The sequence below is a fragment of the Sus scrofa genome, chromosome 7 (genome assembly GCF_000003025.6).
Source record: "Sus scrofa isolate TJ Tabasco breed Duroc chromosome 7, Sscrofa11.1, whole genome shotgun sequence".
Lineage (NCBI taxonomy): Eukaryota > Metazoa > Chordata > Mammalia > Artiodactyla > Suidae > Sus > Sus scrofa.
The window spans coordinates 64,353,355-64,368,581 of record NC_010449.5 but is presented as its reverse complement, the minus strand read 5'-3'; the positions used below and the strand labels follow the sequence as shown (position 1 = coordinate 64,368,581).

General features: G+C 32.5%; 1 protein-coding gene across 16 annotated transcripts in view; it reads right to left on the bottom strand.

Annotated features, from left to right (window-relative positions):
• RALGAPA1 (Ral GTPase activating protein catalytic alpha subunit 1) overlaps nt 1-15,227 on the bottom strand; it is a 231,707-nt gene that overhangs the window by 4,102 nt on the left and 212,378 nt on the right. For 8 of the 16 annotated variants that reach the window (XM_021099156.1, XM_021099155.1, XM_021099158.1 and 5 more), the window contains 2 exons: nt 5,557-5,681; nt 4,926-4,956 (listed from right to left, as the gene is read on the bottom strand). In XM_021099156.1, coding sequence (XP_020954815.1) covers nt 4,949-4,956; nt 5,557-5,681 — 133 coding nt within the window. In that variant the 3' untranslated portion in view covers nt 4,926-4,948. The remainder of the gene's footprint in view (nt 1-4,925; nt 4,957-5,556; nt 5,682-15,227) is intronic. The other 8 variants (XM_021099149.1, XM_021099150.1, XM_021099151.1 and 5 more) reach the window with 1 other exon arrangement.

Here is a 15,227-nt window from a genome sequence, read left to right as displayed (position 1 = left end):
CTGTTAAAGTTACTGGATTACTAAAAATAATCTTTAAATACCTGACTTTGAAAGCAATTCCAATTAATACTGAACTAAGAGGCAGTGTCGTGTTAGAAAGAACATAGGCCTATGTTAGATAGACCTAAGTTAAATAAGTTTGTCATGTTACTAGATGTTGGGTCTTGGGCAAACTAACCTGAGTCAGTTTTTTTATTTGTAAAATGGAGACACTATTAGTCTGCAAAATAGTGGGGAATAAATTCCTACATATGCGAAGATTCTGGCACACAGCACGAATGCAGTAATTGTTAGCTATGTGACAAAACTGCGTTAAGAGTAAAAATGGGAATTCCCGTTGTGGCCCAGAGTTAATGAACCTGACTAGCATCCATGGTCTTGCTCAGTGGGTTAAGGATCCAGCATTACCATGAGCTGTGGTGTAGGCCACAGACGTGGCTTGGATCCTGCATTGCTGTGGCTGTGGTGTAGGTTGGCAGCTGCAGCTCTGATTTGACCCCTAGCCTGCGAACCTCCATATGCTGAGTGTGTGGCCCTAAAAGACAAAAGACAAAAAAAAAAAAAAGTAAAAATGAATAGTCCTTAAACCAAAACAGATGAGGATTAGAACCTACAAAATATAACCTTATATTAAAGTACAGATTACCCAAATAATCTTACTGCTTTAATACTGTTAAAAGAGTTGATAAGTGATTACAATTAGTGTTGGATGCACCAATGAATGTCATAAATAAGTAACACATAATTTTAAACAAAATAGTATAGAAACACAGGCAAACAAGAGGTTTTATATTAAGATATTTAAGAACTACCATTAGTACAGATTTAGAACATATTAGTCTAAGTTTGTCCTATTTCATCTCCTTAAAATGGGAAAACTGGGTTTAGGATAGATTAATTTATTTGAGTTCATGCAGATAATAATTAGCAGAACTAGGATTTAAATCCAGATCAGTCTGATTTCAAAGTCCATAGTTCTCCCATGGCAACCTTAAAACTATATAAAAAATAAATCAATTAAAAACATTTTTCAATTGGTGGAAAAGTATAGCCTGCAAAATACATTTTTTAAAACAATTTCTAATTTGCAAATATGACAGGCAATTTCTCTCTCTTGATATCAAGAAGGGACTCAGAATATTTAGACTACATGGGTAATTATAGTAGTTAAGATCATACACTCTGAAGTGAGCCTTGGACTTTGTGACTGTGGGTAAGCTTTTTTTTTTTTTTTTTTCAAAACATCTCACAACACTGCCATGAAGATTCAATGAGAGAATGCATGTATAGTACTTAGCACGGTGCCTGGCAGTCAGTAATTGCTCAATTATTATTTTATTATTTTCATTACAAATATTTTACATGTGAATGAATGTTCTATGTAAAAACTGAACCTAGTAATTATTGTCACAAAAGGTAAATGAGCTTTGTTTAATATTAATATTATTTATTTGCTTCTTGGTCAACAATATTTCCAAGTTCAAAATATTGAAAACAGAATACATCTAGCTGCTTATAATTTGGGATAACCTAGTGATAATAAATATGATTAGGAATTTATTTTTGAAAACATAGTAAACAAACTTAAAGCTTATATTATATGTCCAAGGAAATTGATTTTCTATTGGCACTTAGAAATAATATTTAGGATATATATAAAATAACTATCTTCTGAAGAGCTAAAATATTTTCTTTCAGATCATTTCAAAGCCTAGGAAAAAGAGAAAAGTTTAATGGCTAAATTTTGATGATTCATTCCATTCACAGATTCAGAGATGAGTCTGACAATCATAATACTATCATCCCATCCATATGTGGCAATATAGATTTTGTGAATTAACAGCAAAAATGACATTAGAATGAAAGAAGATTAGATCCTACTATAGTTCTTCATAATCACTCTAATAGAAATTACCTTATTTTGACGGCACAGAAATATTTGCGTCTTATTACTAATATTTATAACATTTACTTAAATAGGAACCTATACATTTTCTAAAGATAATTATACAAAGTGGTATGTGTGTACAGATATATGTATATTTATATGTGTTTACAGCTGACCCTTGAACATGGAGGTTGTGGTGCCGACACTCTGCATAATGTGTCTATAACTTATACTCAGGCCTCCATTCAATAGTTCATTTCTATAGGTGATTCTGTGGTTCTGCATCCATGGACCCAACCAACCTCAGATTGTATGGTACTATAATATCAACTACTGAAAAAAATGCATGTATAAGTGGGCCTGTGCAGTTCAATCTCATGTTGTTGATAGGTCAGCTGTGTACATATACACATGTACACACACACATATACACATGGATATATAGAGTCATATACCATATCAACACTTTAAAGTACTAAAATTTCTAACTTAATTTGTAGAAAAACAAATCCAAAGGGAGTATCTACTAGCTCAACTAAAATGATAGAATATTATAGGTAATTCTAAATATACTACACAATAGGCATTCAAAAATATTATGGCTGATAGCAAAAAAGACATAATACTGGAAAAATTATGCATGTATTAATGAGAAAGATTAATGTTCACTGTGCATTTTCAGTAAAATATGATCCTATTGTTGGCATTCTAGATTTTTCTTTTATTAAAAAATGATCTGAAAAGACAATATGACATTATGGAAAAACATCTAGATTTCTGAACTTTATTTGTCCAAAAAGAGGAGCAATTTCATTTTGAAGTTTAGAGTCTGAGGAGAGGTGTTTATGAATATAAAAAAAGTTTAAAAAGAAGGTCACTAAAACTTTTGATATTTTCCACACACATGCCTGACAAAGATAAAGGGATTTTTTTTCCTGTAATTTTTTTTTTAAATAAAGGACATGAAAAATCTAATAAGTTTTAATGTAGTTATGGAAGACCAACAAAGTGTGACATCACAATATCTCCCTCAATGACCTTAGGGATAAAAATAATTTCCCTTAAGTATCAGTCTACTGCCACAGACAGAGTCCATTTTGAGAAAATACAGTTATGAAATTTATGGATCAACTATGATACACCAAAAATGTTTTTCTTATTATTTCTTTAAACAATACTAAAAATTATCTAGAAAAATGCCCTTTTGGATTTCAGTATCATCACAGTTGTTACATTACTGTTAATCAGGCAGCAGGTTTTAAACAAGCTTGAGCCAAGTTAAGTAAACTTAAAATACAGTATTTTTCCACTATTCCATTGAACAGAATAATTGGTTCAGTTAGAAAGAACAGCTATATCCTTTGTATTATTATTATTATACTGATATTCCCTTAAAACAATTTCAAATTACTGCATTAGTATTGATTAGTATTATTTTATACACATGGGTATGCATAGGATACCTAAAGTTGATCCTCAATTGCAGGTTTGAATGCATTTCCTCTGTGTGGCAAATCAATTTTACCATTATGTTAAAAAGTAAAAATGAACCTAAAAATCTCCACACCATTACGTAATTTTTGCAAACCATAAGTCAGGTCCATATGATTGTTATGTGGCCTACTTCATGCCATCTCTCTCCACTTTGACTTACATCTTTAAAGGGAGTTTATATACATATGGGTGGTTTGTGACAGGAAAATCAAAATTTGAGATGACTGGAAAAAAAGAACATCCTTCAGATATCATGATTTTTTGCTACTATAAAAGAGTAAATATTTCATTTTGATATTACTGAGTTGAAAACTATTGATAAAAATTTCTTTCATAACTATTAAAGTCTGCAACTCCCCCCCCACAAATGTAGTACTGGAAAAGTTATTTACAGGTAAAAACACTTTTTAAAAAATTAAAGTGCATGTTTCTAATGGTTCCTAAAGGCAAAGACAATTACAACATGAAAACTGACAGTCTTTATACATTTAAGGGTAAAAGTTAGTCTGAATGTGGCCTTATTATCAATATTTTTCATTTGTGAAATTTATGGCTCAACTACGTGATACACAAAACTATATGAATACTATACTGATTTTAATAATGTAGGCTATTTTATCAGATATTCCCTTTTATTAAAAATGAAACTTGCAGCTATACATAGCTTTTATTTTGCTGTTCATTAATTTATTTTTAATATCTTTCTTTTACCATCTTTTTTAATGCCAAACTGAGTAATTTTAGTGTCAATCCGTTGAAGCAAACCTTAGACTTTTTAATCTTTTTATCAAAAGATTCAACCTAGTCTTATATGATTGTCTCTTTCTAGGTCTTTTATATTACTAATTAAAGGACTTCAAGTTTTTTTGTAAAACTATTTTTATAATGGCCAATTAAATGGTGAAAGTAATGGATGCTTTAATTTCATTGACTAAACCTAAATTGAGAATTATAGCAATTTTTTTCAAACAAATTAGGCCAGAAAAGGAATAGTATACCTTTTAAATATAATACAAGCTTAAAAAATATAAAGAGAATTTGAAGTTTTATTATGATGAGCTTCAAGTATACTGTATACTCTTTTTTTGCTTCCCTTGAACATCATTAAAATAGTCATCTTTGTATTTCAGGTGCCTAGTGCAGTGTAAGGCACACAGCAGAATAACTATTTGATGAAGTTAAGATATCCAGCAACAATGCAACACATTACAAAATACAAAGACACACCATTTCAGTTCAGTAGTACTACTTTTTCATGCTGAGAAACAAAAAGGTCAATACAACAAGGTGTAACTAACTTCAACCAAGGGTTCTATTATTAGTTATTTTTATCCCAGAACCAGTGTTAGTGTTTCATGCAGACCTGGGTTAGTAAGTAAATAATTCTGAAAGAAATTTAGTGAATATTTCTGAAATGTTTAGTATGAACCGGGGCAGTGTTAAGTTTGCTTATTAACTGAATTACAAGCTTAGTGCTTGCTAATTTTTAAAAAAAGGAAATGGGGGAAGAACAAAGGGTGTTTTGGTTGACACTTTGTCTTACCTTCAGATAAACAGAACTGATATTTAATGATCTAAAGAAGGAAAATAAAATAAATGAAACAATCATAAGGAGTGCAAAGTATTAACAGAATAGGAAGGCCATGAGTCATTTATTTTTTTACTGATTTCTTCAAAATTAGTTAACTGTAAAAATGCAGTACCCTCTTATAATCTTTAAATATTATAAAATAATTTACTCTGGTAAGTACTTCTAAATCTACTCCACTTATTTTAACTTTATTTGTAAAATTAGAGACATGGCAATATTCTTGGCCATAAAATTTGATCCTTTGAAGTTGAAAGAGCGAGCCTGCTCAACTTGTGTTTCTTTTGCAGACATGTCAGTAACGATTCCGCGAAACACAACAGTCTCACTGCCCATTAGCTCAGCTAAAATGTAGTGTATGTGCTTCTATGAAGATTGTTGACTTTTCAAGTAACTGCATTTAGGTAAAAGTATAAATCAAATTTATAGGCCAAATATTAAAATAATGATGTAAAATATATTTCAATGACTGGAATTTTATTAAAGCAAGTTTAAAAAAAATTATTTTAAGAGTTTTTAGAACAAAAGGGTATTGCATTTCAAGTTCCAATAATGACCAGTAACTAATACTTGCTTTTAATCTTACCGGCATCAGATGGTAAATGATGGTAGGGAGCTGGAGAAAAAACCTGTGCTGCAAAATCTTCAAATGTCGTTGGTTCTAAGTGGTGTTGGACAATTGTTTGCAGATATCGTGCTCTCTCCTCATAGCTGATTTCCTTCAGTTAAGGATGAACTTAATGCAGCTTACGTTGGAAAAGAATAGATCTCATCAAAAAGGACTTTGCCAGGACTTCCTAATTATTCACTAACTGTTCTTGCATATCATTAAAGTATGGCTTTTTAAAAGAGTAAAAAATAGAGTTTTCATCATAAGTTTACTTTTCAGGATACCACTATACCTGGCAGCTTAACAGGGAGACATTTATTAGAAAATAATAGTAAACCGTTGGAAGGAATAAAGGTAACAAACAGTTTACTTGGGAAGGGATTCAACTGCTATCAGGTCAGCCTAGGCTCATCTTATCTTGTTAATCAGCTTTGATCTGCAAAGGGACTCTGAAAAGCCACACAATAAATATATTATAATGCTGCTTAAAATACTAGATCTGAAATTCTGTTTTTCATTTGTAATGATTTATTGTGAAAAATTCCTGTATATCTTCTTCTTTTTCTAAAATCCCTGCATTTTCCCAACAATTGTTTCTCACTTTGAATGGAAGACTACTGTTGCTGTAATCCTTGAATAACTCCATGCGGTTAAGATAAATACATAGTTGAATCTGTATGTCAGGAAAAAATACCTAGTCAATTATAACACTGAAACAAGCAGGAATATTTGCAAAGAGTCCACAGGACTCCTAAATACTGTCTAACAAAGCATCTACAGGGCACTGACACTGACAGAAAAATACTGTACTTCCCTTTCACCACATTTTCTTCTCTGATATTATTGACAAGCAACCAGTACCTTGAAGTGTTGTTGCTTTTGAACAACCCACTCCAGGCTTCCTGTTTCAGCAGGCCTGATTGTGCCGTTAGCACAGAGAGGGCGAGAAAGAGAGAGAATATTTCTGTTGTTCACGAAAGCAACTATGGAAATGGCTGTCAAAATGTAGAGCAGCAGGCAGCAACATACAATTATCAGGAAAAACTCACATGCTGACTTCATGTCGTATAGTTCCTGAACTGAGAAATCAGTTAACCTTCCTTCTACAACTTTTAAAAGTTTCCCCGCTGTACTCAGTGTTAATAGGCTTTACATAAGACATTTAAATAAGTATAAAGGATAATGAAAATTTACCTATTGGCTCTTTGCAAAATTTATTATTATTCTTTTTAGAATTGCAGTTCAACTGCTATGGTTCTACTATTCTAGAAATTGCAGACCAACTCTACAATCAAGACTAAGAAAAAAATTTTGAGAGGAAGATAATTTATTCAGTGGGAGATACCATAGCCAGTTACATTTACAAAAGATTATTAAGAAGAGGAAACTAAAGTTAAAAGTAAATGTATATTTATTAAGCACTTGACTTAGATTAGGGTGTCTTTTGCCCTCTAAATGACTTGAGTAGTCTCTTTTCATACTGCATTTATTTTATGCATTAAAAATTGAAATAAGCTTAATTCCAATTCCTTGTAAATCCATTATTTTCAATTTTGGGGTTGAACTTCAAAATAATTTTACTCCTAAAATGGGTGGCAACAGGACAAGATGCTATATTAAAATGATCAGTGGTAAGGATTTTATGGATGGATCATATAGACACTTAGGAGTGTCAACATAGAAAAGTAATATAGCACACTTTTAAAAGAGGGTATATGGTTATAAATGGAAGAGGATGAAACTGATGGTTCAATCTAAATAATACCACATATCTCACAACTTGTTGGAAAGTACTTTTTTCATTGGGGGAGATTCACAGCTGCCGAATTTTCTGCAGTTAATAGAGTCCTTTGATTCACAGCAGTGCCCCTTGTACAAAAAATACTGGCCTTTGTGTATTACCAGAAACTAATTTTCTATTTGGCTGAAAAGGGAAAAATGGGGTTATTGCTTCTCCCTCCTACAGAGCTTTTCATTATGCCTGATGCACTCAACTTCTAAGCTCTTCTGAGAAAAAAAATAACTGAAGAGGCAAGAGGTAGAAAAATGAGCTTGTTAGCACATTAGAAGTGAAGTATCTTGGTGGGCCCTAGAAATTCCCAGTGGTGTGTTAACTTATCACTCTATGCATGCTGGCACTGATAGTCTCCCAATTGATCACTCTCTTTTCGCACCAAAGGTGCTGCCAGGAAGCAAAGGCTGAAGGCCCACAGGAGAACAGTCTGCTATCAAAACAAGCTGTTTTTAAAAGTCTGCTTGAATGGGTAAAATGCTTCATGAAAAGTAGGGTGGAGACACCTACCTGCTTTTAAAATGCTCTACTTTCAGAGGGCCTATAAAGGAAATATTTTACTTTATCTTATTATATTTAGAGTTTACACAAAAAATTAGGCAGAAAGAAAGCAAATTTAATACTTCTAAAGTAGGGAGGATATTTCCGATGTAGTAAAATTTATTAGAACAAGAAATAAATATCTAGATAAGATATATTTTGAAGTGTAATTCTATTTCACTAAAGGAGGTTCAAAAAACTCCGAAGAAACCCTAATATAAAGCTACACAAACTAAAATTATCTAGGTATTCATTTTGTATAAAAATACCTGACGTACTTAATAAAACTGCAAAACTGCATCATTAGTGAAAACAATGCTTTCTAAAACATATTTTTAAAGTTCAAGTAAGGTGGCAGAGTGAAGTTTCCTTCAATCGTTAATGGTTGAATTTAAGTGAAAAACTGCAGCAGTTATCAGAAATTAGGTAGGCAAATATCTAAGTTTGCTTTTTTTGGGTTACTCTCAGAAAACACAGCTCAGTAAATTATTACAGACCAAAGTAACTCACCTTATAAAAGCTAAATATTCTTTCTAATTTTCCAAGTATGACGTAGCCAAATAAACAATATCAAAACAATCCAATCTACAGTACTTATATCTTTTCCCCTTTTACTTTGCAAAACATATATAAGGCGATATAATGAACTCTAAGTACTTAAACCATAGTCCTGAGTCCACAAACAGGTGCTTTTTGTGACTGAGATGATGATAAAGTTCTAAACAGTGATGTTAGCATTTGCAATGGCAATCATAATCCAAAAGAGTTAATTCCTTTATTTCCTTCTAATAGGTTAGACACTTATTCCTTAAAAGGCAGCTCTCTAGGGAAGAGTTATTAGTACCTATAAGTTGAGTGGCATACACAAACTTGACGGCTAACAACAACAGGACAGCTCAAGCTATATTCCAACTGTGAATGAGTAGCTGCCATTGGCATTGAAATTAAAAAAACTAAAATGGGTGAGATGATAAAAGGTGATGGTGAACTTAAAAATTCAGAGCAAAATTTCAAGTACAAGTCTAAGTTGAATTAGGGAGGTTTTTGTTGCAAATCTAAAACAACCCAAGCCAAAACAAGCTAATAAAAAGCTATTTGATGAAGGAGACTTTTAGCTGGTAGGAATCTTTAATACAGAACTAGCCAATCAAAAGAAATAACACACAGGTGCTGCAATCACAGCAGTATAATTATCCACTAATCCTCCTTCCTTCTACTTTTCCGCAGAAGCAGAAATGGGGGAAAGGAATACTACCATTCTAAAAATAATAAAAGGGAACTAAATGTTTTCTGTACTATAAATAGTTTAAACCTGATCTGTACTTCATTAATATGAAGTTAACATCAGTATTCATCGTAAGTAACTACTTTTGATTGCAAACATATATCAAATGATTTGACCTTTTGTCACTGTGTCAGCTGCCATGAAACTGGGGTTCAATTTCAGCCATTCCTGGAAAGATGCATGAATTCTCTCGTCACAGTTTATCTGAATGTTAAATATAGATATCACCATCTGCTCCTATCTATATCATAGGGATGATGAAGATAAAGAATATAAATATAGGCTAACCCAAAAGTCCCCTATATCTGTGCTAAACAGTTTATTTTGACCTTTGACTCAAGTCTTTGTAAATAACAGGTGGTTTCCATGAGGACAATTTTCAATATGTTTAAGAAATATACCTGTATTCATGTTCAAGAGCTCGTTGACAATACTTCTTGTTTATGGAATGAACAGAGGAACTTTTCACTTATTCTGATAAAACTCTAATTTCTCATGTGAAAAAACTGAAGACAAGAGACTGCAGATAGTTAACTGGTACCACTTTTTTCAATTTCAGTAATGTACAGGGAGAAGAGATAAAAGGTATACATATATATTTTTAAAGGTAGATGGGAATCGGTATTAAAGCGGCAACAATTCTTCCTTCACCACAATAATTTTTGTAAAAATACAATGAATTTTGAACTGCTTTTGCTGTCAGAAAAGGTCAAACTTTCAGTTTTGTGATCTTTAATTCTATGGCATGCCTAGGAGGTTGTATAAACAGGTCAAATGTAATTTGTGACTAGTCTCAAAGAAATGGAAATTTGTGTACATGTATGTTTATGTGTGTATATATGTATGTTGTATATAGCAAGAGTTAATATAAGGTAAAAATTTTCACAAGAAATTATAAAAATTATAAGCAGACGTCCAAGGCATACCATTGCTTAGTTAATTTCCTCTTAAATTCAGGTTTAACGTTTTCTTTCCAAAACAAGAAAAGACTACTGGCTCCTTTATAAGTAAAGGCTAAGTATGAAGTTTTTATATCTGTGCTCAATAGCACAGCCTCAGGGATTTAAGGCCCATTCTGAAATTCTAATTTAGCAAGCACTTACCTACACTCATATTAATGTGGTGTGTGTTTGTTTTCGGCCATTTTAGGAGTTTGGAATTTCATCTCCCTTCTTTGTATGGGAAATTCAAAGAACCCTAACTGTAGAAAGAGTCTTGCTCACTGGCTTAAAATTTTTTTGCAAGTGCTACTTTCAGTATTTACAAAGTTTGTAAAGATGGGTGGTAGCTTGAAATTGGCTATGTAGGAGTTTTTACATCATAGAATTCAACAAATGTCTCAAATTGAGGCCTCCTCCTACTCTTCTCAGCCAACTGTTAAGCACCAAGTGTGACTCTTTCCTCCTGCTTATTCTCCTAATAAACCAGTGGGAGACAAATGTCTTAGGGCAGAGGCCATGCCTTTTTCTATAGCTCCATCACCTAACAGAGGGCCCAGTAGTACTCGATGACTGTTTGTAAATTATAGGGAATGAATAAAGTTGGTTTGGTAGTCAAATAGGAGACTGTTTTGCAGACAACCCCCTTCTTATAATTCCAATTTGACTCCCTGCAGGCAAACCCCATTGGGGCAAAGATAGATGGGACTTGCCTAGGATGGAATTTAGAGAGTTTGAATCTTATTCATGAAAAAGAATTTGGTTCCACCCCATCCTTAATCTTGCTGACATCTGGAAGCAAAAGTGAGAAAAGCACAATGTATACTACGTAAGGTGTAACATTGAAATAAAACATATCGATGCCTCAAAAAATTATAATTGCCTATAGAAGAAATTCTATGAATGCTGAAAGTCATTACAACTCATTATAATTTAGCATTGAAATAAACATTTTGCCCCAAGGGTTTGACAATTCTTTTTAAAGAAATTTTAAAATTTCATAAATTTTATAATGGTATGAGACAACATATTTAATTAAACTAATTCTCTTCATTTAAGTGGCCATCTACAGAGAAGGGGGAAATGGGAAGAAACTGTGAAAACCTCTATAGATAAAATTAAATGAAAGGTACTTACAAGACCATTTTAGGCAGATTTCCAAAACTGTTCTATGTACTGTAAGAACAGAGGTAAAAATATCCTTGAACTTAGGACATTCTGAACTAGCAGAAGGATACAACAATAAATGATCTATTTAACATTACTTTCAAGAAACTTATCAAAATCAGCAAAATGTTTATTCAGCAATAAGCCTTGCCTCAAAGGAGAATAAAAGATTTGCTCAGAAAAACAAAGCTGCTGAATGGTAGAGTTGGGATAGAACCTTGGTCATTTAATAGTCTAGTACTCTTTCTACAGACAATCTCAATGATCTGCGTTTTACATGGAGAAAAGAAAAGGTATAAAAGGCATTTTAGTCAACTCAAGGATGACCAACAAAATTAGTTTAAGTTCTAATACTGGCAATTTTTGAAAAATGTTCGTGTATATACTAGAATATCACAGGTAGGTAGTATAGTAAAAAATCCATGGCATACTCTAAAACTGAGAAAATAAATCACATTTGGCTTTTTAGTTGTAAAAGGCCTTGAAATACCTTCAAACATTCTGAGTCAGTATTACTGCACAGGGTCTTACGAAAATAATGAAAAAAAGAATTTTATTGGGATACAGTATATGCGTAGATACATTTTACAAGTACACCTCGAGGATCTCACAGCTCTTATTATCAGCAGTAAAGTGACATAATTCCCTGAAATATACAGGGCAATCAAGTATGCCATGGACCAAGAGGCACTGCTCACTTCGGAAAGTAAACTATGTTGCTTACTTTATCAAGATCTAGTAAGTTAATACTCCATTTCTTTCCTACAGTAGCTATTTTCTTTAAGAAACATGCAGTCTAGTTCATATGCAGTAAAAATAAAATTCCCCTAAATAAATAGCATGAATCTTGGACTTGTTTATTTGTAATATGTTAATAGAAAATTTCCTGAAAATCTTCAACAGGTTATGACAAATTATTGTCTATGATTTGTTTGATGCCTTATATTAATAAAATTCTTTAGTAGCTGATACTATCTACACCATGAAGGAAAAGCTGTGATTTGTCAGAGTAGACAAAGCTGGGCTTTAATCCATCCTTTTAACCATACTGCCAAGTCTATATTGTTTTCACTGCGTCTCAATTAGGAGACAGGCAGGACACCTGGTACTTCTTTATCTAAGTCCCTTGGGCTGCCAGATGACTCAAAATCCATAACAGGTGCTAAGGCACTGTGAGGATAGTCCTATTATGGAAAGCTGGAGTTGTATAAAATTTGGACCATATATAATTGCTCATAAATCAGTCAATTACTAAATGAAAACACTAAGTAAAAAGTTGATAAGCCCAATTCTAACAAAGTTCATGTAAATACATTTAAAAAGATTAACCTTCAATAAATAGGATTAAAAATTTAAACCTACCTAAAAGTTCTGAAAATCCTTCCTGATTTAATAATCCAATAATCATTCACTGTTTCTAAAAAGCACTAACAACATGATCAAATATGTATATGTATTACACTTTCATGAAAGTTGTATAAAGCAAAACGTCTAGAAGAAAAACTAAGTTACCTGGATTTCAAATTTAGTGAAATTAAAATTTTGGACTCTCATTATTGGTAAGATCTACCTAAAGATATCATCATTAAGTAATAAGAAGACTTTCACAGTCAACAGAGAACTGCTCCAGCATCACTAGTATTAGATTAAGAGTTTAAAAAATATTGGGAAGAGACTAGAACAATCACTTTGTGGTGTTCCTTTTAGGAACAAAAATTTTAGTGCATTAAAGTTGAGGAAGTGAATGTCTGTGAACTAAATACTAAACTTGGGTTCTGTCAGAAGATTGCAAAAAGGAAAAAAATAACTAAGTGAAATTTTACAGTGTACAATTACTTAAGTGTTATCTCTACCTAAATGTGCACTAACTTAATTAAGATTTTGTTTAAATGCTATAATTATCGGGAGTACAAAAACAGTGATTTATTATCGTGGTAAGTAGTTACAAAGTACAGCAAACTGTCATTTAAGACAGTGTCACAGAATCTATGATAAACAGTATATTGGCTTAAACTAATGCACTATATGCCCCCAGGGAATAATAGGCTCAGAGACTGGACTTTAACTTCAAAATCTACCCATTAATCTTGACTTAACTATAATCTATTCTGCAGTAAAAGGAAGAATGGGCATTCAATGAATTACTGTTTTTGAAATACTGCACTGGTGCCCATTTACTAAAATAATTTAAGGGGACATGAAGAGATGGAATATTAGTAAATTTTAGACTGTTACTAATTTAAAAAAAATGCATTTGATTTTTCCCTCAGTAGATTAAAATTTTTTGAGTATTTCTCCTTGATCCTTTGAAAGGAAATATACAAATTACAACACTGTAGTATAATTTAGTCAACCTAAGTTCTGCTGAAAAAAAGAATCATCTATGGAGATATACTGTGGGGTCAGGATCCTGGGGGCTGAAATAAGCTTTGATTTTTTTTTTTTTTTTAAGTTGTAGGTCATTGTTTCTTTGCATCAAAACCAACTGCTTGATTAGACTGACCAGAAGAAAATGGAAAAGCCCAGAGGAGTGTTTATACAAATATCACAGCATACAATGCCTCATAAGAGAAGATACAACCATGTTAAAAAAGATATCCAAAACAGAATTTAAGGAGAGAAAGATAATCCTAAATGACTAAAAGAGGTATCACCTCCACATTTATATGATAAGTCCAGTATTTAACCTTAAGATTTGCTTAGTGTATTATTTTAGCCTTTGCAATTGTTATGCATAAATTTACATTTCTATATTAATATAGCTTATGTGTATTCAGATGATATTTAGGAATTCTAAAAGTACTACATAAAGGAAATTAAGCCATTAACCTTATCTGATATGTAAATTGTGGTGGTTTTAATCCACTTTCCCTTATTTTAAATTTCTATCAAGATTAAAAAAAAATACATTATTTTCACTTAAACATAAGAATACCATAAAGCAAAACCCGACTATGCTACAATCTGGTGGGCTAAAAACAGATAATGGCATGTTAACAAGGAATTACTACAGGTGGTTGCTTAAATATATTTATTTGCTTTCTTTTTGATAGTAGGTATGTGCTAAATAAAAGTCAACACTCCTATCAAGAGAATAAGTAAATGCAGAAACATCAATTCTACAACAGCTATTTTTGCTTCTTCTCTTTTCTGAACAGCAATTAGTAAAGCAACCCCTTCCCCTCCTCCCTAGTGCTGTCAAGCTGTTCAGAGCAGTTTGCAACTTGACAATGGTACCATTGTGAATGCTCTCTGGGCTTCCTTCCCACAGAGAGTTAAATGGGCAGTTCCTGCTGCCCATGATTGGTGTCCAGTGAAATAATACTCAAGAGCCAGGTTTTATCAGCTTCACGCCAAAGAAGTGAAGCCAGGGAACCCAAGCCTTCATATCATACTGGACCATATGCCAACCCTGATGGCCCCAAAGGTTTATCACTAAGAATCAGGATCCATCATGTCCCTTGTGAAATTTCACTTCACATACCTTATGTGAAATGCAAAGCTTCACTAAAAACCGAACCTTCTTTACAATTGGCACGAACAGATGGACGCTAACAGTGGTTTGGCAAGCAAAAGTTAAGATTTAAATAGGCTGTATGCTAGTGTTTGTGAGGAAAAGCAGTTAGAAGAAAAATGGGAAGATTTGTGATCCATAGTTTAATTCCATTACTGAGTTATTAAAAATTCAATAGCGAAGTTTCATGTTTAGTAAAAGGAAAATAATGGACTAAAAGCACAGCAATTCCTATGTTAAATAAATAAGGTTAGACTAATTTCAGCTTTATATTCTTCATTCTTTGCTCTCTAAAATCCCCAAGAAGTATCTGAATCTACTGCTTTTATATTTAGACAAAGACTAAAATAAAAACTACACACTATGTAGTAGGTGTAGTGAATAAAAATGTGATCATACCAGCACATCATC